Source organism: Oncorhynchus nerka, linkage group LG7, assembly GCF_034236695.1.
Source record: "Oncorhynchus nerka isolate Pitt River linkage group LG7, Oner_Uvic_2.0, whole genome shotgun sequence".
Taxonomy (NCBI): domain Eukaryota; kingdom Metazoa; phylum Chordata; class Actinopteri; order Salmoniformes; family Salmonidae; genus Oncorhynchus; species Oncorhynchus nerka.
In genome coordinates this window covers 43,222,164-43,246,163 of record NC_088402.1, presented here as the reverse complement: position 1 = coordinate 43,246,163, position 24,000 = coordinate 43,222,164, and the positions used below count along the sequence as shown (strand labels likewise).

General features: G+C 43.6%; 2 protein-coding genes and 1 pseudogene across 4 annotated transcripts in view; 1 reads left to right on the top strand and 2 right to left on the bottom strand.

Annotated features, from left to right (window-relative positions):
* Positions 1 to 17,941, bottom strand: part of LOC115131727 (superkiller complex protein 2-like) — a 32,472-nt gene extending 14,531 nt beyond the window's left edge. Inside the window, exons 1-19 of the mRNA XM_029663672.2 lie at positions 17,847 to 17,941; positions 17,349 to 17,470; positions 16,934 to 17,055; positions 16,639 to 16,756; positions 16,309 to 16,426; positions 14,048 to 14,122; positions 13,706 to 13,759; positions 13,439 to 13,602; positions 13,138 to 13,299; positions 12,809 to 12,954; positions 12,512 to 12,658; positions 12,031 to 12,115; positions 11,819 to 11,925; positions 8,749 to 8,895; positions 8,247 to 8,343; positions 5,018 to 5,230; positions 4,680 to 4,790; positions 4,393 to 4,504; positions 2,743 to 2,861 (exon numbers count right to left, since the gene is read on the bottom strand). Coding sequence (XP_029519532.1) covers positions 2,743 to 2,861; positions 4,393 to 4,504; positions 4,680 to 4,790; positions 5,018 to 5,230; positions 8,247 to 8,343; positions 8,749 to 8,895; positions 11,819 to 11,925; positions 12,031 to 12,115; positions 12,512 to 12,658; positions 12,809 to 12,954; positions 13,138 to 13,299; positions 13,439 to 13,602; positions 13,706 to 13,759; positions 14,048 to 14,122; positions 16,309 to 16,426; positions 16,639 to 16,756; positions 16,934 to 17,055; positions 17,349 to 17,470; positions 17,847 to 17,859 — 2,232 coding nt within the window. The 5' untranslated portion in view covers positions 17,860 to 17,941. The remainder of the gene's footprint in view (positions 1 to 2,742; positions 2,862 to 4,392; positions 4,505 to 4,679; positions 4,791 to 5,017; positions 5,231 to 8,246; positions 8,344 to 8,748; positions 8,896 to 11,818; positions 11,926 to 12,030; positions 12,116 to 12,511; positions 12,659 to 12,808; positions 12,955 to 13,137; positions 13,300 to 13,438; positions 13,603 to 13,705; positions 13,760 to 14,047; positions 14,123 to 16,308; positions 16,427 to 16,638; positions 16,757 to 16,933; positions 17,056 to 17,348; positions 17,471 to 17,846) is intronic.
* On the top strand, positions 17,702 to 21,197 carry LOC115131728 (negative elongation factor E-like). 3 transcript variants are annotated; one of them, XM_065020534.1, is made up of 11 exons: positions 17,702 to 17,909; positions 18,516 to 18,601; positions 18,856 to 18,928; positions 19,036 to 19,181; positions 19,392 to 19,469; positions 19,665 to 19,702; positions 19,806 to 20,065; positions 20,225 to 20,369; positions 20,509 to 20,563; positions 20,636 to 20,738; positions 20,823 to 21,197. In XM_065020534.1, exons 1-11 carry the CDS (start codon positions 17,873 to 17,875, stop codon positions 20,894 to 20,896), a joined length of 1,095 nt encoding a protein of 364 aa, XP_064876606.1. In that variant the 5' UTR covers positions 17,702 to 17,872; the 3' UTR covers positions 20,897 to 21,197. The 3 variants fall into 3 exon arrangements, with proteins under 3 accessions (XP_064876606.1, XP_029519533.1, XP_029519534.1); XM_029663673.2 differs by having other exon boundaries at positions 17,705 to 17,909; positions 19,806 to 20,089; XM_029663674.2 differs by lacking the exon at positions 17,702 to 17,909 and adding an exon at positions 18,051 to 18,153 and having other exon boundaries at positions 19,806 to 20,089.
* Positions 21,198 to 21,617: 420 nt separating this feature from the next.
* LOC115131726 (zinc finger and BTB domain-containing protein 12-like) overlaps positions 21,618 to 24,000 on the bottom strand; it is a 6,264-nt pseudogene continuing 3,881 nt past the window's right edge.

Genomic DNA, 24,000 nt, shown 5'->3' with positions numbered 1-24,000 from the left:
CAAACAACTGTTATAGGGACCCCTACATTCTTTCCAGATGATCTGATCAGGAAAAACTCTGGGCCATAGTTGTACAGTAACAGTTAGCGATTAGTTACCGCTGCTATCGAGCAAATGACTGTTAGCATAAGGCTAAAACAATTGATCCGAAGATTGATCCAACAATTGATCCACGATGGCAGTTGGCAGCGAGAGGGTGATAAGGGAGATATAATCAGTTTAGAGGATTTTCATTTCCTTGATCTAGCAACAGGAGGATCAATTCAGGAAGGAAATAGTCCACTCCAAAGTCCCACATTAAAGAGGTTGGTTTAAAATAAGCCCCTTGACAGTTTAATGAGGCACTTGTTTATACTGTACAAGCTAGCGTGCAGCAAACCTAGAGGAGCAGGGAATGGCTGTTTCCCAAATGGTAACCTATTCCCAAAACCTACATAGGGCACTACTTTTGACCAGTTCCCTATGGGCTCCAGTCAAAAGTAGTGCGCTACATAGGGCACAGGATGCCAATTGGTGTGTAACCTATGTTCTGTACAATGGAGGAGCACTTACAGGGCGAGCTAGATGGAAACTGTTGAGGGATTTTGGATTTAAATACGAAATATGGGATTTTTATTATCCTTAGTAGAATAGCAATCCCTTTTTAATTATATGAGCTATCCCCTCACCCTTGGGAAATGTAAGCCAAGTAATACCCTTGTATAAATGAAGTGATTGAAGCAGTGCAGCGATTCCCAAAATGTTTCTTTCCGGGGGACCACTGTCAAATGTTGCAGATTTTTTAGATAAAATATTTTTGCGGTCAAAATTTAAAATCAATTTGATATGTGAATGGAAGAGATTAAAGGCCTATTATTACAGATGGATGTTTATTAAACAATTTGTATTGCGAAAAGTAAAAAAAATCATTAATACTCCCAACTGTGGCAGGTAGCCTAGCGTTTAAGAAGGGTATTGGGCCAGTAATCGAACAGTCACGAATCCCCAAGCCAGCAAGGTGGAAAAATCGGCTGTTCAGCCCTTGAACAAGGCAGTTAAACCTCAGCAACAACTGCTCCCAGGGCACCGATGACGTGGACTTCGATTACGGCAGCCTCTCTTATTCAGAGGGGTTGGGTTAAATACGGAAGAGCGATTTCAGTTGAATGCATTCAGTTGCACAACTGACTAGGCATCCCCTTACCTTTCCTTTTTGGCAGAAAAAATTAAATAAAAATAGACCTGAAAAAGAAATACGATCTGCCTGGTTCTTAAATTGTATCTTTTATGTGCAGCTTCCTTCTGCTCTGTGTGCTTAAAGAGTACCCTGGGGTTCAGATCAAGTATCTTATATTAACAGCAAGGGTAAGTTAGGGCATAGTGTTCACTAAATGCTATATATTCCTGCTCAAAGCAACATATCACCAATCAATTCAAAACAGAACTAAGACTGGAGTTGTTGGGGAATAATCAGCATTAGTTGGTAACATAGGTAAGATGTTTTATATTCATCATATGTTTGTAAGTTACTTCTCATCAGAATGTTATTTTTGTATAATACTGTGGCGGGGTTGCAGTATCTGTTCTATGTCAAGACTAAGTTGCTTGGGCCGGAGAAAGGGGAGAGGTCAAGCGTGTGTCTCTTGGCTCCACAATGTCTGTGTGCCAGTCAGTGTGTCTCTGTGATCTTGTCAAGATAGGATGGATTTGATATATGCTTGTTGATATGGAGGATTTGTTTATGGTTCTGAGTTTGAGAAAAGAACATAGTTTAGGAGACAAAGCTGAACGATAAATTATGCCTATGCTGTCTGGCTGTGTGTGTCTTTGATATAAAGGATCTCAGTTGAAATGTGTAAGGGACTCTCAGAGAATTCATTGATAGACACTGAATTGATCTGAGAGTCACAGGGTTGTGATAGAACTCATATAATTAAAGATGGACTTTGTGATAACTAACTCTGACTTGTGTGTGGTTTGCTCTCATGATTTGGTAAATAGAGGACATTTCCACGACAGAGTACAGTCAGGTACAACATTAACATTCTCATCAAGAAACACAAATCACCAAATTACCCACTACCATTTGGCATACGAGTTAAGAGACTCTTTTTCAGATGAACATAAATTCAACCCCCGTCTGTATGCTCTTCCCCCATGGTACGAGTCCTGGCACCTTCACTCATATGGTCTGGGAGTTCCCAGAGGTTCTTTCCTTTCGGCAAATCTGTGGCTTCATCATTATCAAGCATTTTGTCTAAATCCATCCCCAGTCTTCCCAATGTGCTACTGCTGAATGATGACTTCACTGAACCTAACATACAGGCAAAGAAAGATTTGGCTTGCCGGCTTAACAGCAGCCAAGAGAATGGTTGCATTACGATGGCAAGCCCCACACATTCTGCCACATCAGCAACGGATTTCCTCATTCATGGACATCGCACAACTTAAACTGTCAATCTCTCGACCGCATGGTGCAAAATTGGAAAATATTAGCATGTGGACTACAACACTCAACAGTTTAAAATCAGTACTTTGATATATGCACTCAAGTAACCAGGTCCTGCAGGTGGGAAGGAGAGGGGGATAGGGGGGGTTACATGTGTATGTGTTTAATGTCTGTTTGTTTTGGTTTGTCCTGTCAACCAAAAAATTCATCACAAAAATACATGAAAAAAAGAAAATGTACCACAGACCACCAGTGGTCCACCGATGTAGTGGTATTGAATGGAAGAAGACAGTACATTCTGATGGCAGCCTTACCAGCATCATGAAATTTAGGTCCCCCATGTCATGTACCCCTGACTTGCAGAGGATGATGACAGTGCCTGTGGCGTCCAGACCTCTCCTACCCGCTCTACCAGCCATCTGGATATACTCACCTGAGAGAGAAAGAGAGAGAGAGAGAGCGAGAAGAAAGAGAGAGAGACAGAGCGAGAGAACGACAGAAAGAGAGAGAGAGCGACAGAGGCAAAGAGGTTAGTCATACGTAACTAAGAGCTCTTAAACATGTAGAAAAACATCCATTCTATTTTCTCCTTTCCACTCAAATATCAGAGAGAAAGCGAGAGAGAGATTGAAGTGACATCAGATTTAAAATACTGCCTGTAAACATCATGCTCCGCTTTTCTATCAGACCGACAGAGGCAGGCAGAGAAACAGACACAGACAGAAAAAGTCAGACTGCCAGAGAGAGCGAGAGAGAGAATGAAAAGGATGTTATGTAGGGTTGTAACGGTTCACCGTATTGCAGTCATGGTTCGGTGTCGGTACAGCAGGAAAATGAAGTTGATTATTGAATACCAACACTTTATATTTTCTTAAATGAAAAACACAAGATTACTCAACAACAACGCTAAAATAAAGTGCAATATCTGTGTGAAATCAATATGTAAAACATTGCATTGGCCTATGCTATAATGTTTTCTAACAAAGAGAAAAATATGCGCACTTGTGTGACTTGTAAAGGGGGCGTGTCTATAGCACGGTAATTCTCATTCCCCGTTTCGCAGAAATGGGATGCGCTGTTACTGTTAAGTAGCTCTCTGTAGACCTGGATGTCCATCCATCTGTAGTAAGCGCAACACAGGGTGTATTGGCAACTTCATTGACAACTTTAGCTTGCTTATTTAGAGGTGGTACTACCGGTTTGCTGAAATGGGTGTGAGAAGTTCGTAACGTGCCTCGAGCACTTTCACAAGGTGCTGAACCTCCCTATTCTTCTCAAACACCGACAATGGGCACATATCCGTGGCTATAAACATAATGTTACCTATCGCTCTTTTAATTTCAGCCGCGAAGGGCTGCTTGAATGCAGAGGGGAGACAAAGTTGTGCTGTTCTATTTGTGTTTCTCACCTATTCCGGTGGTAGGAATACTGGGGTGATGTTGGCGTAAATGTGTCAACATGTTTGAGATGTTGGCAGCTGCACAGGTTATTCTCGTTGAGCAGTGGAGACATACTCTCTCTGTCCATCGCCACTGTAATCTACTGGGAAACCAAAATGTTCGCAAACATTTTAACGATGGAGAAGAATCCTCCTGGTTAATCGACCCCACCACTCGCCATTTTAAAGAACTAGATCCCGGCTGCCCCTCGCGAAAGGACCTTTTGAAATGCGGCAAATTAAGATTTGGATTTTTGATTACAACTTGCACATAGGCTGAAGTTGCTTTAGTTACCACCTACCTGGTTAAATAAAGGTGAAATAAATTTTAAAAACTCAAGAGACTTAGAAATCAGCGTAGGCATAGCCTATAGGCCTAGTGGGTTTATTTGTATTATATTTTTATTCCGGGTTTACAGTGTAGACCGAATAGAGGTCCCCGTATCGAATGGTTTGGTACTAATACGTGTACCATTACACCCTTAATGTTGTGTATATAAACGTGTGAGGAGGGAAGAGAGCGTACCAGGCAGAAGGTTTCTGAAGCCGGTGCCATCGTGTTTCCGTATGCTGTCAAACACCACTGTCCTCGCAGGCATGTTCACTCCCATAGCAAACGTCTCAGTGGCAAACAGAACCTGAGGGAGACACATTTATTGTAAAGTGTGTTAAGACTTTGTTAAATGCACTTTAAATACATTTTGAGTTGATGACATAGGTAGAGGATGTAAGTTGGGACTAGTAATCAGACATGTCACTTCAAGATATTGACAAATCGTCACACTGATTCAAAAACGGACCAATAAGATTCACCTTTACTAGCCCCCGCGAGAACAGCATCTCAATGACCTCCTTCATGATTGGCAGGATGCCACTGTGATGCACACCGATACCCCTCTTCAGTAGGTCCCTTATCAACAGGATCTACAACATAGGAGGAGTTGGTAACAACAATTCCTAGGTTATATGTCCAAAAGTTAAATCTACGTGCTACAATTGGCTATAAAATGGAATTAATCATTCTGCAGTCCTGTGAGCCGATTTCACTGCATTGCTGATGGTTGCATGAAACATTTTCCAAGGAAAAATAGAACATGATAGGCAGATCTTAGTTCTCCCAGACAACAGGCCCCAGCCAGATTGCACCCTACCTGGGGCAGCTGGCGGTCCCCTCCCCTGAGGCGTCTCAGGCTCTTCTGGAAAAAGGAGTGGATCTCACTCTTCTCCACTGAGCTGGTGAGGTCCATGGAGGCTAGAGAGCGGGCGTTGTCGTCGCAGCGCGTTCTGGAGAAGGTGAACGCCACCACGGGGGTCTGCTGGCGCTGGGACAGGAAGTGGAGGAGGGAAAGCCACACTGCCCGGTCCTGGTGGAGAGAGATGGAGAGGGGTGAGAAAATGGAGCGAGAGGGAAAGAGTAAAGAAATGATACAGGGAGAAGATGGCTCATGGAGAAAAGGCAAAGTAGAGAAGAAGTCCAAAGACTGGCAGAAGTCCTACGATGGGGATGAGTGACAGAGAGGTTAAAGGAGACAGAGAGAGAGGTCTCTATGTTCGGCTGGCATTAAGGCGGTGCTAGTGTCAAACATATGTTCATTGACGATTTCGACCTGTTAATTTTCAAACTTGCACAAGGATGGGTAATTTACCTGTCTTTTATCAGCTCGCTTTTGCTCAGATGGGAGGGGTGGAAATATTTGAGTGCCAAAGTGCTAATTGCAGGCAGTGCTGGTAGGGATGTTTAAGAACCACCAAAAGCTGGTTTAAGCGGTAACGCGGTTGGTTATGGCATGAATTTTGACAGCAGAGGCAGCCTATCCAGCTGTGAAGCACACTGCCCATTTGCACATGGAACAAGAGTAATGCCCTTTTGGTGCCTGTATTCCACGTATCTAGAAACATTTTGAAAACAGTTTTTTTTTTTTTCCAATTTCATTTTATTTGATATAGCCTCAACTGCTCTCAATGAAGGCAATTGTTTTAGGGGTCCTGCCCATTGCAATCGCCAAATAGTCAAGACTGTTGATAAAGGGTTTGGCTCGTGAGGCTGCCTGGAAATGAATCTTAATCACCAAAGCTTTATTAAAACATCAAGTTTCAGGGGAGCAAAACTGTGAGCTGACTTTCCCTTTCAATTTAGAGTGCATTCAGAAAGTATTCAGATTTTGTTACATTACAGCCTTATTCTAAAATGAATTAAATAGTTTTTTTTCTTCATCAATCTACACACACCCAGAGTTACCTCTGCTGCAGAGGATAAGTTAATTAGAGTTACCTGCACCTCAGATTGTAGCCCAAATAAATGCTTCACAGTGTTTCAGTAACAGACGCATCTCAACATCAACTGTTTAGAGGGACTGAGTGAATCAGGTCTTCATGGTCGAATTGCTGCAAAGAAACCACTACTAAAGGCTACCAAGAAGGAGAAGTGACTTGCTTGGGCCAAGAAACACGAGCAATGGACATTAGAACGGTGGAAATCTGTCCTTTGGTCTGATGAGCCCAAATTTGAGATTTTTGTTTCCAACCGCCGTGTCTTTGTGAGAGGCAGAGTAGGTGAACGGATGATCTCTGTATGTGTGGTTCCCACCGTGAACCATGGAGGCGGAGATGTGGGGTTGCTTTGCTGGTGACACAGTCTGTGATTTATTTATAATTCAATGCACACTTAACCAGCATGGCTACCACAGCATTCTGCAGTGATACACCATCCCATCTGGATTGCGCTTAGCAGGACTATCATTTGTTTTTCAACAGGACAATGACCCAACACACCTCCAGGCTGTGTAAGGGCTATTTGACCAATATGTGAATGAAGGAGTGCTGCATCAGATGACCTGGCCTCCACAATCACCCGACCTCAACCCAATTGAGATGGTTTGGGATGAGTTGGACAGCAGAGTGAAGGAAAAGCAGCCAGCAAGTGCTCAGCATATGTGGGAACTGTACTGTATGTCTCAACATCTTTCCCTTCTTATCTCTACATTTTTCCCTTCTTATCTCTACATTGCATAAGTCAAAGTATTTATGACACATTTTATGATTTATGCGAACTTAAAAGAAAGGTAGCCTAAAACGAAAGGGCCAGTATGCAATGAAGGAGATTTTAATTGAATTTGAATTCAAAGATGGAAGAAGCAGGCTCAAAGCAGAGAAGTGCATAATGTCTTCACTATTATTTTACAATGTAGAAAACAGTCAAAATAAAGAAAAACCCTGGAATGTTCTGCTTAGTCATCATGGGGTATGTATTGTGTGTAAATTGACAATGGAAAAAATATATATATTTTTTTAGAATAAGGCTGTAACGTAACAAAATGTGGACAATGTCAAGTGTTCTGAATACTTTCTGAATGAACTGTATGTATTGTAGGCAGGCCTACATTATTTGAGCCATGCAGCTCCATTTTAGACGTGTGTAAAACCCCCCTCCTTGATGTAGGCTACATGTGTCCATGTCCATGATGAAAAGAGAGACGAGAACCTCTGTGAATACCGGTGAACATTGTATTTAGAAGTTATTTTCCTGTAACAATTGCTTGTTTTCCGTTTCATATGTTCAAAACCCAAGCCCTATTGGACTCCCGATCACGGCCGGTTGTGATACAGCCCGGGATTAAACCAGGGTATGTAGTGACGCCTCTAGCACTGAGATGCAGTGCCTTAGACTGCTGCGCCACTCAGGAGCCCACATAAAATGCAACTTCTAGAGAAGTGTGAATGCGATCTGTAAGATGGTTGTAATATGTTTATAAAACATTATACTTGGAAGCAGTATTAGGGAGAGTGGACCCCTTTCTCTTTATATTGGATCTTTATCCAGCTCCTGTGAACAGTTTGGAGGTCCGTAAAACCATCCATAGTCTATGTTGCCTTGTCTGTATTATACGTCCACGGGGAGCAATTACGGTGCCTGCAACTGTATTTAGACATAGCCTATTTGAAAGAAGTTGTTGTTTCGTTTTTATTTGAATTTGATTGGACTGCAAACATGCTCAAAATATTGTGAAAATATGGGCCAGGCTATTTAACATACTAGGCTATAACGGACTAACATTTCGAATTGGAGTTGATGACAACACAATACATGAAAGACCGTAAATATACAACGTGAAGCAACCACATATTTAGCCATGAAGCAGGTTCTGATTGACCAGTGAGGGGGCAAGCCTCGACACACCTACAACTTGTTTACTCATCAAAACCCAGCTGTTTCGCGCCGCCGCCGCAAGGAACTGCGCCCACAATTACGGTTGTGAAAATAGCAACAATATTTCTGACACCCCCCTCCGAACCTCTAGCGCTACTGCCAACGCTTAGATTTACCATTGTGTTAGGTTTGTTAAGATAGAGCCCAGAGAGACTAGGGGTGATATTCTGTACCTGACTAGCTGTAGTGTTCTGAGATGGATTTTTCGTCCCAAAAGACTGTGTGTGTTTACTGGTGCGTTCCTTTTTGGCATCTATAGCAGCGTAGTACCTTAAAAACAAAGAAACCACCAACATTAAAAAGTGATCAATACATTACTCTCCATGACAACTAGAGCTGGGCGATACGGACAAAAAGTCATATCACTATATATTGACTGATTATCACGATAATGATAAATTGAACGATAAGTTCACAACATTAACGTGCACCTTTTTATATTACCTTTAAAACTACTACTGCTACTATTTTGAATGCAGTGGCTATCAATTGTCCTGTTAGCAATAGTAGCAGACATTTCATTTCAAACGTCACATTCCTCTAGTAAAGGTTACTAATCTTTATTATCGATATCAGTCAAATGACCTGGATAAATTGTCGGTATGGATAATTGTCGGATTACCATACAAGCTGTTATGAGGCCAGGTGTGTGTGTGTGTGTGTGTGCGTACTTACCCTTTGGTTTGGAAGTTGCCCGTAGGGTCCAGCAGTAGGAACATCTCCTTCTGGGTCTTGGTGCTGTTGCCTGTGTACAGGTAGTGCTCCAGAGGCACAGGTCTCTTCGCTGTGCTGATCACATAGATGTGCTTCTTTTTAATGCGTCTGGAGAGGAGATAGGAAGGGAGTGGAGAAACTAAAGCATCTGTACACAACTCAAAGACATTATTCCATTCATAGACTACAGGCCAACCACAACACACACTATACATGCTCTATACTGTGACCATAGCAACTGCTATCACTGTACTTTAACTAGGGTCAGGAGTTTTTTCTAACCACATGACTTGACCAACAAATACTCTGGGTCCTAGAGATAGGAAAAACTCTGGGCCCTAGTTTGACTCAGTAGGTCATGTACTCACGAAAACATGCATGGTTTAACAGTGTCTTTCCCAACATACACTACATGACCAAAAGTGGACACCTGTTCGTCGAACATCTCATTCCAAAATCATGGGCAATAATATGGAATTGGTCCCCCCTTAGCTGCTATAACATCCTCCACTCTTCTGGAAAGGCTTTCCACTAAATGTTGGAACATTCAGCCACAAGAGCATTAGTGAGGTCGGGCACTGATGTTGTGGGTGATTAGGCCTGGCTCGGCGTTCCAATTCATCCCTAAGGTGTTTGACGAGGTTCAGGTCAGGGCTCTGTGCAGGCTAGTCAACTTCTTCTCAACTTCTTCCACTCCGATCTCAACAAAACAATTCTGTATGGACCTCGCTTTGTGCACGGGGGCATTGTCATGCTGAAACAGGGAAGGGCCTTCTCCAAACTGTTGCCACAAAGTTGGAAGCACAGAACTGTCAAGAATGTCATTGTATTCTGTAGCGTTAAGATTTCCATTCACTGGAACTAAGGGGCTTAGCCTGAACCATGAAAAACAATCCCAGACCATTATTCCTCCTCACCAAACTTTACAGTTGACACTACGCATTGGGGCAGGTAGCGTTCTCCCGGCATCCGCCAAACACAGATTCATGTGTTGGACTGCCAGAATGTGAAGCATGATTCATCAATCCAGAGAACGCATTTCCACTGCTTCAGTGTCCAATGGTGGTGAGCTTTACACCACTCCAGCCGACGCTTGGAATTGCGCATGATGATCTTAGGCTTGTGTGTGGCTTCTCGGCCATGGAAACCCATTTCATGAAGCTCCCGACGAACAGTTCTTGTGCTGACGTTGCTTCCAGAGGCAATTTGGAACTCGGTAGTGAGTGTTGCAACCGAGGACAGACGATTTTTACGCGCTATGCACTTCAGCTCTCGACGGTCCTGTTCTGTTCTCCTCCTGTACTCCCTGTTCACCTTTGACTGCGTGGCCACGCACGCCTCCAACTCAATCATCAAGATTGCAGACGACACAAGAGTAGTAGGTCTGTTCACCAACAATGACGAGATAGCCCTCACCTCCTCCCTGTAGGCTCTGGGTGTGTGGTGCCAGGAAAATAACCTCTCACTCAACGTCAACAAAACAAAGGAGCTGATCCTGGACTTCAGGAAACAGCACAGGGAGCACCCCCCTATCCACATCGACAGGGCCGCAGTGGAGAAGGTGGAAAGCAAGTTCCTCAGCATACATATCACTGACAAACTGAAATGGTTCACCCACACAGACATTGTGGTGAAGAAGGCGCAACAGAAGGCTGAAGAAATTTGGCTTGGCACCTAAAACCCTCAGACTTCTACAGATGCACAATTGAGAGTATCCTGTCGGGCTGTATCACCGCCTGCAACTGCACCGCCCGCAATCACAGGGCTCCTCACAGGGTGGTGCGGTCTGCCCAACCCATCACTGGGGGCAAACTACCTGCCTTCCAGGACACCTACAGCACCTGATGTCACAAAGGCAAAAAAAAGATAATCAAGGACAACAACCACCCAAGCCACTGCATGTTCACCCCGCTACCATCCAGAAGGCGAGGTCAGTACAGGTGCATCAAAGCTGGGACCGAGACTAAAAACCAGCTTCTATCTCAAGGCCATCAGACTTAAATAGCCATCACTAGGACCTTAGAGACTGCTGCCCTATATACATAGACTTGAAATCACTGGCCACTTTAATAATGGAACACTAGTCACTTTAATAATGTTTACATATTTTGCATTACTCATCTCTATGTATAACCTACCATTCAAAAGTTTGGGGTCACTTAGAAATGTCCTTGTTTTTGAAAGAAAGCATATTTTTTGTCCATTAAAATAACAGTGACCGGTTGCTGATAATGGACCTCTGTACGACTATGTAGATATTCCATTAAAAATCAGCCATTTCCAGCTACAATAGTCATTCACAAAATGAACAATGTCTACACTGTATTTCTGATCAATTTGATGTTATTTTAAATGGACAGAAATGTGCTTTTCTTTCAAAACAAGGACATTTCTAAGTGACCCCAAACTTTTGAACGGTAGTGTATACTGTATTATATTCTATTCTACAGTATTTTAGTCTATGCATTGCTCATCCAAATATTGATATATTCTCAATTCCATTCCTTTACTTTAGATTTGTGTGTATTGTTGTGAAATTGTTATATATTACTTGTTAGATATTACAGCACTCTTGCAGCTAGAAATACAAGCATTTCACTACACCCGCAATAACATCTGCTAAACATGTGTATTTGACCAAGAAAATTGGATTTGATTTTGATTTGTATGGCCTACCACTTCGCGGCTGAGCCGTTGTTGCTCTTAGTCGTTTCCACTTCACAATAACAGCACTTCAGTTGACTGGGGCATCTCTAGCAGGGCAGAAATTTGACAAACTGACTTGTTGGAAAGGTGTCACATTGAAAGCCACTGAGCTCTTCTACTGCAAATGTTTGTCTGGAGATTGCATGGCTGTGTGCTTGATTTTATACACCTGTCAGCAACGGTTGTGGCTGAAATAGCCAAATCAAGTCATTTGAAGGGGTGTCCACAGACTTTTGTATATATAGTGTACATGCTTTGGGTTTGGTGATGACAGGTGTTAAGGTGGTGTGATCAGGAGAACAGTGGACAATAGTTGACAACGTACCCGATCCACTCACTGAACTCCACAGCGTTGGGGACAGTGGCACTCAGAAGAATAATGCTGACGTGGTCAGGTAACATGATCAGAACCTCCTCCCACACCACTCCTCTCTAATAGGGAGGGAAAGAAAACGGAAGAGAATGAGATTTAGTGACACGTGTGATTGACTAAAACAGTGCGAGAGGAAGGTTTTGAGAGTGAGGCTTCGCCGTTACCTCAGCATCATTGATGTAGTGAACCTCGTCAAAGATCACCCACTCTAAATCTCTGATGACCTCCGAACCGTTATAGAGCATGGACCTACAAGAGAGAGAGGGAGGGAGGGAGGGAGGGAGGGAGAAAGTGTCAGTCAAACAGTACATGGAAAAGCATCCCTCAGTGTTACATAGTTAGTAAGCTGATGTATAGGTCTATATGGATAGGGGTATGTAAAAATATAACCATGGTATGCGTTCAATTAGACAGTATAAAAACAGTGTTCCATGGGGTTAATGTGTGATATGTGTCATTTTATATTATAATGTGTAATGTTTGGTGTATATGATGTACTGTATATGTTGCAATCCCCCATAGAGCGGAGCTTGGTCTAGAGGCGTGGAGGTATAATGTGACAGTGTGATATAATGTGTACAGTTATATAATAATGTGACATGTTTTCTAAGTGATGTATATGATGTACTGTATATGTTACGTCACCTCAATATCTCAGTAGTCATGATGAGACAGGAGGCTTCAGGACTCAGCTGGACGTCCCCGGTCAGCAGCCCCACGTCCCCAAAGGTGGTCTTGAAGTCCCGGAACTTCTGATTGGACAGCGCCTTGATGGGGGAGGTGTAGATGGTCCTGTCATGGAAAACCAGGAACAACTCAATTTCCTTTTCGTCCATTTCAATGATTCAGGTCAAAATATCAGGAATGACTAATAAATCCCATATTTTTACCCTGTTGGATTAAAGATTTTATAGAACATGACAAATGTGTAAATACACACACCTGGTCATGTGCTTCTGTGAGAGTGCTATGGCGTATTCTGCCACCACGGTTTTGCCTGCTGATGTGTGAGCTGCCACGAACACAGACTCATGGGCCTCCAGCCTCAATACTGCCTGCTTCTGGAACACGTCCAACTCAAAGGGATACTGGGAGAGGTGGGGATCACATTAGTATTGTGGAATGAACAAGGTTCTGTGCCAATAAGAGATTAGACTAATGTCATAAAAATATAAAACAAAACTACACGGGACTAATCAACACATTCATCACCGACATATTCAACTTCATTTATCAAACCAACATCATATTTTGCCATTACAGCACAGTACCTTGAAGGCAGGGTTAGGGATACGTTTGTAGAAGTCACCGCAGGGGGAGGTGATGTTTATTGGGATTGCCCATCTCTTCTTCTCCTCCTGGTCCCCTGCTGGTTTGGTCGTTCCTCCATCTTTCTTCTCTGTAGAGGTGGTCCCAGGTGTAGAGGGAGAGTCCTACAGATGGAAATAAACAACCACCTTTCAGTATATGAACATGATAAACCCCAGAAGCTAAGTTAGAGGGAAAACTACATTTGAGATGTAGATTGTATTTGTCAAAAAACAACAACAACAAAAACTATTTATTCAATACCTTGATCCCCAGGTCTTCCAGGCTGTTGGCTCTGGGCAGTTTGGGTGCATTTCCACTTCCGTGGCCCTTCTCCTTCTCCTCTGCCTCAGGCTGGGAGTCTATGATGTCATCAAAGGTGGACAGGAGGGACAGGAGATTGATTTCTCCCTTTGTGGTTTTGGCATCTTCATAGAGAATTTTTTTTAAAGAAAGAAAACATATTATATATTTATTCAAGCCAAGTTCAAGCCAAGAGGATAACCTTTAGGAACAAATGGCCATTCAAACCTTTGTCACTGAAGTCCATCCCAACTTTCAGTCCAGGGGGCACTGTGAGTAACTCTAAGGTAAAGGGAAATACATACTGTATATTACTTACATACACATGAAATAAACCAAGCAAGAAACACATATGCTCAATAACAAAAAGATCTTAAATCTGTATTCTGATTTTTGAAGAGAACCATTTGGTTCCGAGGGAACAGCACACAGACTGTTTTTTTTTACTTTCAAAGATTACGTCTGTCTGCATTTTCATTCAAAAGCAATCACCCCCCTCCCTCACTGTGCACAGGCAGTGTGACAATTGCCCCTTCACCATTTCAACCCCATAAAGAAATGTAAAATCACCTTTCTCAAAGTCTATGTCCTCCTCCAGCTCGGATTTCTTCTTGATTTGTTCCAGTGTCAGCTCCTCCATACCACCTATGTGACAACATAAAGAGATCATATTTATATTCTATATTTGACTTAAGGGAAGACATAATTTACAACAAACATGTATTATACATCTCAGAGCCATATACACTACATGACCAAAAGTATGTGGACACCTGCACGTCAAACATCTCATTCCAAAATCAAAGGGGATTAATGATTCTGGGAAGGCTTCCCACTAGATGTTGGAACATTACTGCAGGGATTCTCTTCCATTCATCCACAAGAGAATTAGTGAGGTCGGGCACTGATGTTGGGCGATTAGGCCTGGCTCACAGTCAGCGTTCCAATTCATCCCAAAGATGTTCGATGGGGTTGAGGTCAGGGCTCTGTGCAAGCCAGTCAAGTTCTTCCGCACCAATTCATTTTTTGATTTGACCTTTATTTAACTAGGCAAGTCAGTTAAGAACAAGTTCTTATTTTCAATGACGGCCTAGGACCAGTGGGTTAACTACATGACCAAAAGTATGTGGACACCTGCACGTCAAACATCTCATTCCAAAATCAAAGGGGATTAATGATTCTGGGAAGGCTTCCCACTAGATGTTGGAACATTACTGCAGGGATTCTCTTCCATTCATCCACAAGAGAATTCGTGAGGTTGGGCACTGATGTTGGGCGATTAGGCCTGGCTCACAGTCAGCGTTCCAATTCATCCCAAAGATGTTCGATGGGGTTGAGGTCAGGGCTCTGTGCAAGCCAGTCAAGTTCTTCCACACCAATTCATTTTTTGATTTGACCTTTATTTAACTAGGCAAGTCAGTTAAGAACAAGTTCTTATTTTCAATGACGGCCTACATGACCAAAAGTATGTGGACGCCTGCACGTCAAACATATCATTCCAAAATCAAAGGGGATTAATCATTCTGGGAAGGCTTCCCACTAGATGTTGGAACATTACTGCAGGGATTCTCTTCCATTCATCCACAAGAGAATTAGTGAGGTTGGGCACTGATGTTGGGCGATTAGGCCTGGCTCACAGTCAGCGTTCCAATTCATCCCAAAGATGTTTGATGGGGTTGAGGTCAGGGCTCTGTGCAAGCCAGTCAAGTTCTTCCACACCAATTCATTTTTTGGTTTTACCTTTATTTAACTAGGCAAGTCAGTTAAGAACAAATTCTTATTTTCAATGACGGCCTAGGAACAGTGGGTTAACTGCCTGTTCAGGGGCAGAATGACAGATTTGTACCTTGTCAGCTCGGGGATTTGAACAAGCAACCTTCCAGTTACTAGCCCAACGCTCTAACCACTAGGCCACCCTGCCGCCCCTCCGATCTCAACAAACCATTTCTGTATGGACCTTGCTTTGTGCAAAGGGCATTGTTATGTTGCCACAAAGTTGGAAGCACAGAATCGTCTAGAATGTCTTTGCATGCTGTAGCGTTAAGATTTCCCTTCACTGGAACTAAGGGGCCTAGTACAAACCATGAAAAACAGCCCGAGACCATTATTCCTCATCCACCAAACTTTACAGTTGGCACTATGCATTCGAGCAGGTAGCGTTCTCCTGGCATCCGCCAAACACATATTTGTCCGTCAGAATGTCAGATGGTGATTCATCAATCCAGAGAACGAGTTTCCACTGCTCCAGAGTCCAATGCCGGCAAGCTTTACACCACTCCAGTCAATGCTTGGCATTGCGCATGGTGACCTTAGGCTTGTGTGCGGCAGCTCGGCCATGGAAACCCATTTCATGCAACCCCCGACGAACAGTTATTGTGCTGACGTTGCTTCCAGAGGCAGTTTGGAACTCAGTAGTGAATGTTGCAACCGAGGATAGACGATTTTTACACGCTACGCGCTTCACCGGTCTCATTCTGTGAGTTTGTGTGGCCTACCACTTCACAGCGGAGCTGTTGTTGCTCCTAGAAGTTTCTATTTCACAATAACAGCACTTACAGTTGACCGGGGAAGATCTAGCAGGGCAGAAATTTGATAAAGTGACTTGTTGGAAAGGTGTCATCCTGTGACGGTGCCACGTTGAAAGTCACTGAGCTCTTCAGTAATGCCAGTCTACTGCCAATGTTTGTCTATGAAGATTGCATGGCTGCGTGCTAAATTTTATACACCAGTCAGCATGAATGTTGCTGAAATAGACAATAATTTGAAGGGGTGTCCACATACTTTTGTGTATATAGCTCTGATAATATACTTAGGTAATGAGTCAGACCCACCGGGCAAAAACGGGTAGTTGGTGTTGCTTCCTCGTAGGCTCTCAGAGGGATTAGGGTTTGGTGGACGTTGCAGGGACATAGAATTCTTAGCAGAGATGCCTGTGTCCCCCAGTAACACCTGGATAGAGAGAGAGGGAGATTTAATGACACTGGGATGCAAAATGTGTATGGAAATCAAAGTAGACCTTTCAATAAGATTAGTAGATCCCCACTCAGGGAAGTGCTACAATTTTGAATGTTCCCATTGAGTCACATCATTATCATAGCTGTATGATTAGGACACAGAGACTAAGACAGCATAGCTAGGTAAGATCTGACACTAGTATGTACCTCAGTGAAGTCCAACAACATTCCTGTTGTTGGATCTCTGACTACTGAGATGCCAGAGTGCAGAGGAGACAGAGCACAATGGAGAAGAGAGTCTATATGAACATCTCTCTCAGCCAGCCTAGAGAAAAACAAGTCTGTTACCGCAAGTTAATTCTGTGACCATTTGGTACCACGGCCTCATCTGGACCACTGAATTCCCCTTATAAACACCGCTTCCAAAGAAAGATTTACATTCCATCAAAGCAATAAAAAGTAAAGATGTAAAAACCCTAATAAGAACTGTAAGCATACTCACTTCAGAAATCTATGGAAGGCAGCGTCGGTATCGTGAATGGGAAGCCAGGCAGGGTCGCGTAGAAAGCCCTTCTCTACCTCTGTCTCCAGGCTCACACTAGTGGGAGGGAGTCCATGAGGGAGCTGTAGATAAAATAGTTATAGAAATACATAAGGCATATAATGGGCTGGAGAGATTGGATAGTAGATCTATGTCAACACAGGCTGCAATTCAAACTGACGTTTTCTCCCTTTCCTCTAAACTTGATGGCGGATCTGAAGGATACGGGTAGGTAGGTAGGTGAGACCTACTGTAAAAACGTAATTTAGACAAATAGAGAGGTAGATGGAATATTTTGCTTGGCAGTCCTTTTCATATCTGTAGAAATGGTCGTTTTCAGATATGAATCCAACCACACACTGACTCTCATACTGACCGAACTTTGTGGAGGCAGGGGCTGGTCATTGGGATGTGGATGTGTGATGAGCTCAAACCTGCCAGAGCAACCCATCTCCAGCAGGGATATAGGGAGGTCTGTGGGGCCCACAGCGGGCATATCTATAGAGAGAGAGAGAGAGAAATGGGATTGAGATGAATAGCCTAGTTTCTGTGGACTGTCCTCTATCATACAATAGAGTCCATTGTATATACTAATGCACATATTGCAATGTCATCATGTACTGCTTTAGCTGATAAGATTCTGCCTATAACACGTTGCACATGTTGGGAGGGACTACATTTCTGCTACATGAATGACAGCTGAGCTGGCTACTGTGGTTAACGTTAGCTAGGCTAACCCAAGCTGTCATATTCGCCAGTAAACTGTACTGCTAGCAAGTTACTTTAAAACAAAGCTTACGGCAATGGTCTTAAACGTATGCCTAATGCATTAACTGAAAATGTAAATATTATCTATCGTTTAATTGTCCTTTACCTATTCTTTCCATTTCTCCACCGCAGATGAAAGTCGGAAATGGCCAAGTTTGGTATGCAGGAAGTAGGTATAATTGCCAAATGTAATACGATAAATATCTCAATATTAATGCATTATTTTACTAACTGTTGTCAAGTGTATGCCATGCATTTATTATAATTTACTTATTCCTGCAATTTAGCAATTTGAATAGTATTTTTTTAAATTCATGCACACCTACCAACATTATACGTCATATTCATGCGCCTTTGTTTTTGTGTTCATGAAGGAGCGAGTGATTAAAAGTAGCTACAGTAAGGTTATAGAGGTAACAACGTAATTACATTTCTAAATACAGTAGTGTCAATGTAGTATCTTTATGAATTGCTGTAGTCTGAACGCTACATTGCCGTATTGTTGATAAGCAATGGAATACTTTCCACTGCCCTGTGTAATACATAATGTAGAAGTACCTAACTACCCTTAGCTAACAATCTAACGTAACGCTTAAAATGTTGTCAGATGCATGCAGAATGTAGAAAGAGAAACCGCTGTGGTCGTGAACAAAGTGTATATGGTCGTTTTTGAGTTCATGCTATAGAGTTGAATTCAACCACACTCGTGTATTGACATGCATTTTGATGTGCAAATGTGTCCACTATTCTGGTCTCTTTTCACAATGCTTTCCAGCTGGGTACAACATGGTGGTGTTCCCAAGCTCTTTGACAGAGGAAGAGGAGTCTCTGCAGAAGAAATATGCCAAACTCAAGAAAAAGGTGAGAAACTCAAAGAATCTCCTCACTCCACTTGACTAGAGAGAACTCTATCCATGTAACTGTATCCTGCTGCTGACAATGAGATGTGCCACTGCATCCACGTTTGCAGATGTGGTTAGGGGTAGGCCTTTATTAATTCAATATTCACCTGTCAGCCATCATCACACGCATAATGTTGAAAGTTAGATATCATCATTATGTTACCAAACTCTGATTGTTCACCTCTTATTCTCGCTCTCTCCTCACACCTATAGAAAAAGGCCCTGCTGGCTTTGAAGAAGCAGCAGAGTTCAACCAGCCAGACCAATCAGAGTGGATTGAAGCGCAGTATGGGCTTTGTCTTCACTTTAAGAAGTTAACTCTTTAAAACTGTATTACTAAGCAGATATTTGGTCTAAGTTGGTTAAGTTGCATCTACTTTCTCTGTCCTCTAGCTTTGTCAGACCAGCCTGTGCTAGACACAGCGACAGCTACAGAGCAGGCGAAGATGCTGATCAAGTCTGGGGCCATCAGTGCCATCAAGTCAGAGAACAAGAACTCTGGCTTTAAGCGCTCTAGAACGCTAGAGATCAAGCTCAAGGTAAGATACAACATGCAATATCTAAGGATGTGTAATGTAGGAATTGATCATAGAATAAATTATTTATATAATGAATATACATTAATAATATGTATAAAGCTGACAGGCGCAAATGCCTCTTAAATATGACACATACACTAGTCTGATGGAACTCAAACTTATAAATGATGGTCTAGTAATGATTTGTTATATTTTCTTTCCGTTTACCAGGATCCAGAGAAAGTCCCAGGCCCTGTGGCTTTCCAACCATTCCAAAGGAGCATGTCCACAGATGATGAGCTTTCTGAGGTAAAGTGAGAATGACATGACATCCCATTTTAAAACCATCCAATGAATTGATGGACTTTACCTACAAAATGGCATGCTTGTACAGTATTTTACCAATGCTGTCTGCCTGTATTGTGGCCACAGAACCAGTGACTTTAAAAAAACATGTTATTGAGAACTGATGCTGCTACTTTACATTTGACATTTCTACTTCAGGCTGGCAAAAGAGCCCACAGAAAATCTCTGTACGAGAGGTAAGCCTAAAAGCTCTGATGAATAATAGAGTAGGTCATGTTTTCTACACTGGTTCTCTGTATAAGGCGGTTTAAAATCATTTCCTCTGTGGCTCTCCAACAGCTTCATCACTCCAGGCGACCGAGCAGCTCGTGATGAGGAGGAGGGAGGCGGCCTGTCCACCAGCAAAGACCTAGAGCGAGAGAGAGACAGAGGAGACCGAGAGATGGACAGAGAGAGAGAGCGTGACAGAGAGAGGGAGAGAGACCGGGGCAGCGGCGACCGGGGCAGGGACAGAGAGCTGCGAGACCGCGAGAGGAGCGACAGAGACAGGAGCCGGGATGGAGAGCGTGACCGGGAAAGGGGAGGAGAGAGAGAGTCACGTGAGCGAGACGGACCATTCAGACGTGAATATTCTTTTACTGAACTTCTGTCTTTCATGTCTTTAATCACTGGCATTCTTAAAAGGATGTTCCAATCAAAATTCAAGTTCAAAGAGCAAATAATGTTACTTTTTTCTTCCCCCTTATCTTCTCTCTCAGGATCAGACTCATACCCGGAGCGGAGGGGGGTGAGGAAGGGGAACACGGTGTATGTGTATGGAACTGGTCTTGTGGAGGACAGCCTGCGCTTAGCCTTCTCCCAACATGGCACCATCATTGACCTGTCCATGGACTCCCAACGCAAGTAGGGCTACATAAATACAATGTTGAGATTTTACGTCCATGTGGCAGTGTGCGATTGTGTTTTGAAATGTTTTGCAATTGAAAACTAGTCTTTTGTTGTTTAATGGCTAATGAACACCACCCTGTTTTTCTCTTTCTAGCTGTGCATTCATCACCTTTGAAAAGATGGAGTCTGCAGACCAGGCTGTAGCAGAGGTAAGTATAGCTCTAGCTCCCAACTTAATTCATTATAGTGCAAAACCTATAATCTACACTCTCTTCTCCCAGTTGAATGGAAGCACAGTGGGAGATGTCCCCATAAAAGTCAGCATCGCTAGGAAGCAGCCGATGCTGGAGGCAGCCACCGGCAAATCTGTCTGGGCCACTCTGGGTAAATATCGGAGTCAAACACAGATCAGAATAACAAGCAGTGTGACAGTGTCAACTCTGGATTCATGAATTCTCTCTCTCCCAGCTGTGCAGAACAGTGCCAAAGGCTCCTACCGAGACAAGAGGAACCAGGTTGTGTACAGTGAGGATTTCCTATGAGCTGGATGGGCGTGCTGCATTGGAGATCTGAAAGGAGTAGTCATCAATGATTTAGTGTTAGCTTTGTGTGTATGCTTTTTTTCTATATTGCATTTTGAGTTTGTTGTTGATTGCCTGTTAGCCCGATACGGAACCACGTGTCAGTTGTTCTGAGTAAGTGCTACAGTTCTATACATGGCCAGGATGTGTAATGGCAATGACCACGTGAAAAGAGATTGGTTGGCATTGGCCTGGTCTTGCTCTTGTAACCAGGGGATTCAATGTTTTGGGGAGCTCAATAAATCACTTCAATACATTCGTTCATCTGGTTGTCTTGCTTTGAATCAAAGGGGCCAATTAGATTTGGCACTGTATCAATGTAATACAGTGTAGACAGTTATTGTGTTATCAGTCTCATAGTTGTAGGCCTCACATACAGTGCAGAGATGTACTTACCTTAGCATGTCTGCTGAGCACACAAAGTCACATGTCTTTTCATGCACAACAGTACACAAGTGTTGCATGTCATGAGTAAGCATGCATTGCAAATTCCTTTTTGTCCTTTGTGATGAACATGACTATGGAATGACTGACCCTAACTGTATTTTGGATCCCTCTTTAAATGAAGTGTCTTAATAGTAAGTACACGTTGTTACAAATAAGTGTGTAGCTGTAATTACACATTACAAATCAGGCTGTATGTACCAACATCCAGTGTTTTAATAAGAAGCTCACCCTCTCATACACGAATTAAAATATTTTATTGGTCAGCCAGTGAGTTACAAATGAGACAGATTGAAAACTGAGGTTTACACAACTCCAGTCCTCCAGAACCACGGCCGTGTAGGACATAGTTTCCCCCTTTTCCAACCCTCAAATCTGAAGGCACACTCAAAACCACTCTTTGGGCAAAAGGCACGCTTGCTTGAATAACCCCTCTTTACCTCCAACCGCAACCTGTAATGCTTAGTCAATGAGAGTACACTTTGGACAGTGTCCTTGTCAAAAGTCAAATCTGTCCTGAGTGTCTCCCTCTCCTTCCCCTGCCACTCTCTCCATCTCGGCCTGTGCCTCCAGGCTGTTCTGAGCGGTTGTCTTCCCGTGCTGCTCTTTGAGATGGCGCCGCAGTGCCGGCTTGTGGGCGAAGCGTGAGTGGCAGTAGGCGCAGCAGTGGGGCCGCTCGCCGCTGTGCAGGTTCATGTGATCGCACAGCGTGGACTTCTGCGTGAATGTCTTGTCACAGAGCTGGCAGCGGTGGACTTTGGCACCGCGGTGCACGGTCATGTGGCGGTTGAGGTTGCTGGAGTGGTTGAAGTGCTTGCCGCAGCAGGGGCACACGTACAGCAAGTGGGTGGCGCGCGAGTGGACGGCCAGGTAGTGGGCAGAGGGGAAGGTCAAGCCGCATTGCTCACAAGCCACCGGCCCCGCTGTGCTGGAGGTGGAGCCTACCACTGCGACAGACTCATCCCCCGCCTCGTCACCACCTGTTGGCACAGCCGACATTCCCATATTACCCTCCCTCCATCACCACTGGGGTCGTCCGGGCTGTAGTGGACCGGCCCATTCCCATCCCGAGGCACCAGCTCCTCTCCCTGAGAGTCCCCCATTCCGTAGTCTAGCCGTGGGAGCTCGCTCCCCGAGGGGAACGCTGACCTCGTGGCTTCCTGGCTGAAGTCCAGGCCGAAGCTCTGCATCATCTCTGCCCCAGTGGGCATACGCCACGCCTCCTGGTACTGCATACCTAGAGGTCTCCTCTCCCTCTCATGGTACGAGCCACGCTTCCTCTTGAAGCCCCTCCCCCGGCCCACTTTCGGTGAGTCAGTGAGTCGCCGCCTCCAGGCGCGGAGCCCTTCCCTCTCGAAGCTGCTGATGCGGATAGCCATTTCGGCTGGGGTCACGTCGTCCCCCTCGCCCCCTCCCACTATGACACTGTCCGTATCTGGATACTGGCCCCCCTGATGGCCCTCTGTGGCTTCTTCACCGCCCTCCTCTACCTCTCGCCTCTCTTCCAGCTCCTGCTCATCCTCCATGCACATCCGGATCATGTCAGAATCGTCCCTGCACTCATCCTCTGTTACCCTCACCTGGAACAAAATTGAGACCGATTTGAGTGTGCTAGTAATCAATGTCCTAGGTTCAAATACTATTTAAAATATCTCAATTACTTTCACATACATTCTAAGTATTTGTATTTGAAAGGACAAGTAGTCAAATATTTTAATGCATTTGGAAATACTAAAATACACTGACTCAAATACACTCCCATGCATTTAACCCAGGGATTTTAAAATAGTATTTGAAAATACTCTCAAATACAATTTGGTAGACTATTTGGTTTTTACAAATAACCATTAAAATACTAAACCATGTATCTTTTTTTGGGCATTGTATTTTAAATACCAAATACACATAATACTATTATGTTGATACAATACAGTTACAACTCTGCTGTTGTAGAGAGTACATGATTCTCACCCATTTATAGATCCAGAGATGGATGCACTGGTAAGTTTTGTTCCGGAATCTACTTACCTTGATCTCATCCAGAGTGTTATGTTGGTCATCGTGAAGTATATCTGTCATTGTGTGCGAGTCTGTATGGTCATCAACCTGAGACTGTACAGGGCTGTGAGGCTGCAGTGAGGGGGAATGATCAGTAGAGGTCGACATAAGGGATTGACTGCTGCCACTGACTGTCACTGGCATCGAGTGACTCTCTTCTGACTTGATCTGAAAATGAGCGGTGGAGAGAAAAAGAATGAAGACGAGTCGATTGAATGTTGTCACAGGTAGAACAATCTGACAGTGAACACTGCAAATCCAGCCTTTGTTGAATCACATAGTAGACTCGTATTTGCCTTCTACAACTGAAATACATGTTCACATTTTATGTTGTGATTTCCAACCAATGCTTCAATAGGGTGCCTACGACTAAACACCAATAAACACTAACCAAAATAAGTAACTAACCTTTGGTGAGCTAGGGTTCATTGGCTGCATGTACTTGCCCAGGGCTCCCCGGCACTTCTCCACAACATGCTCCATCTGCAGGTAGCTAGCGGCCGTCAGGTAATTCACTATCTCCTTGGGGCTGAACTGTAGCACACCGGTGTAGCAGGACTGGA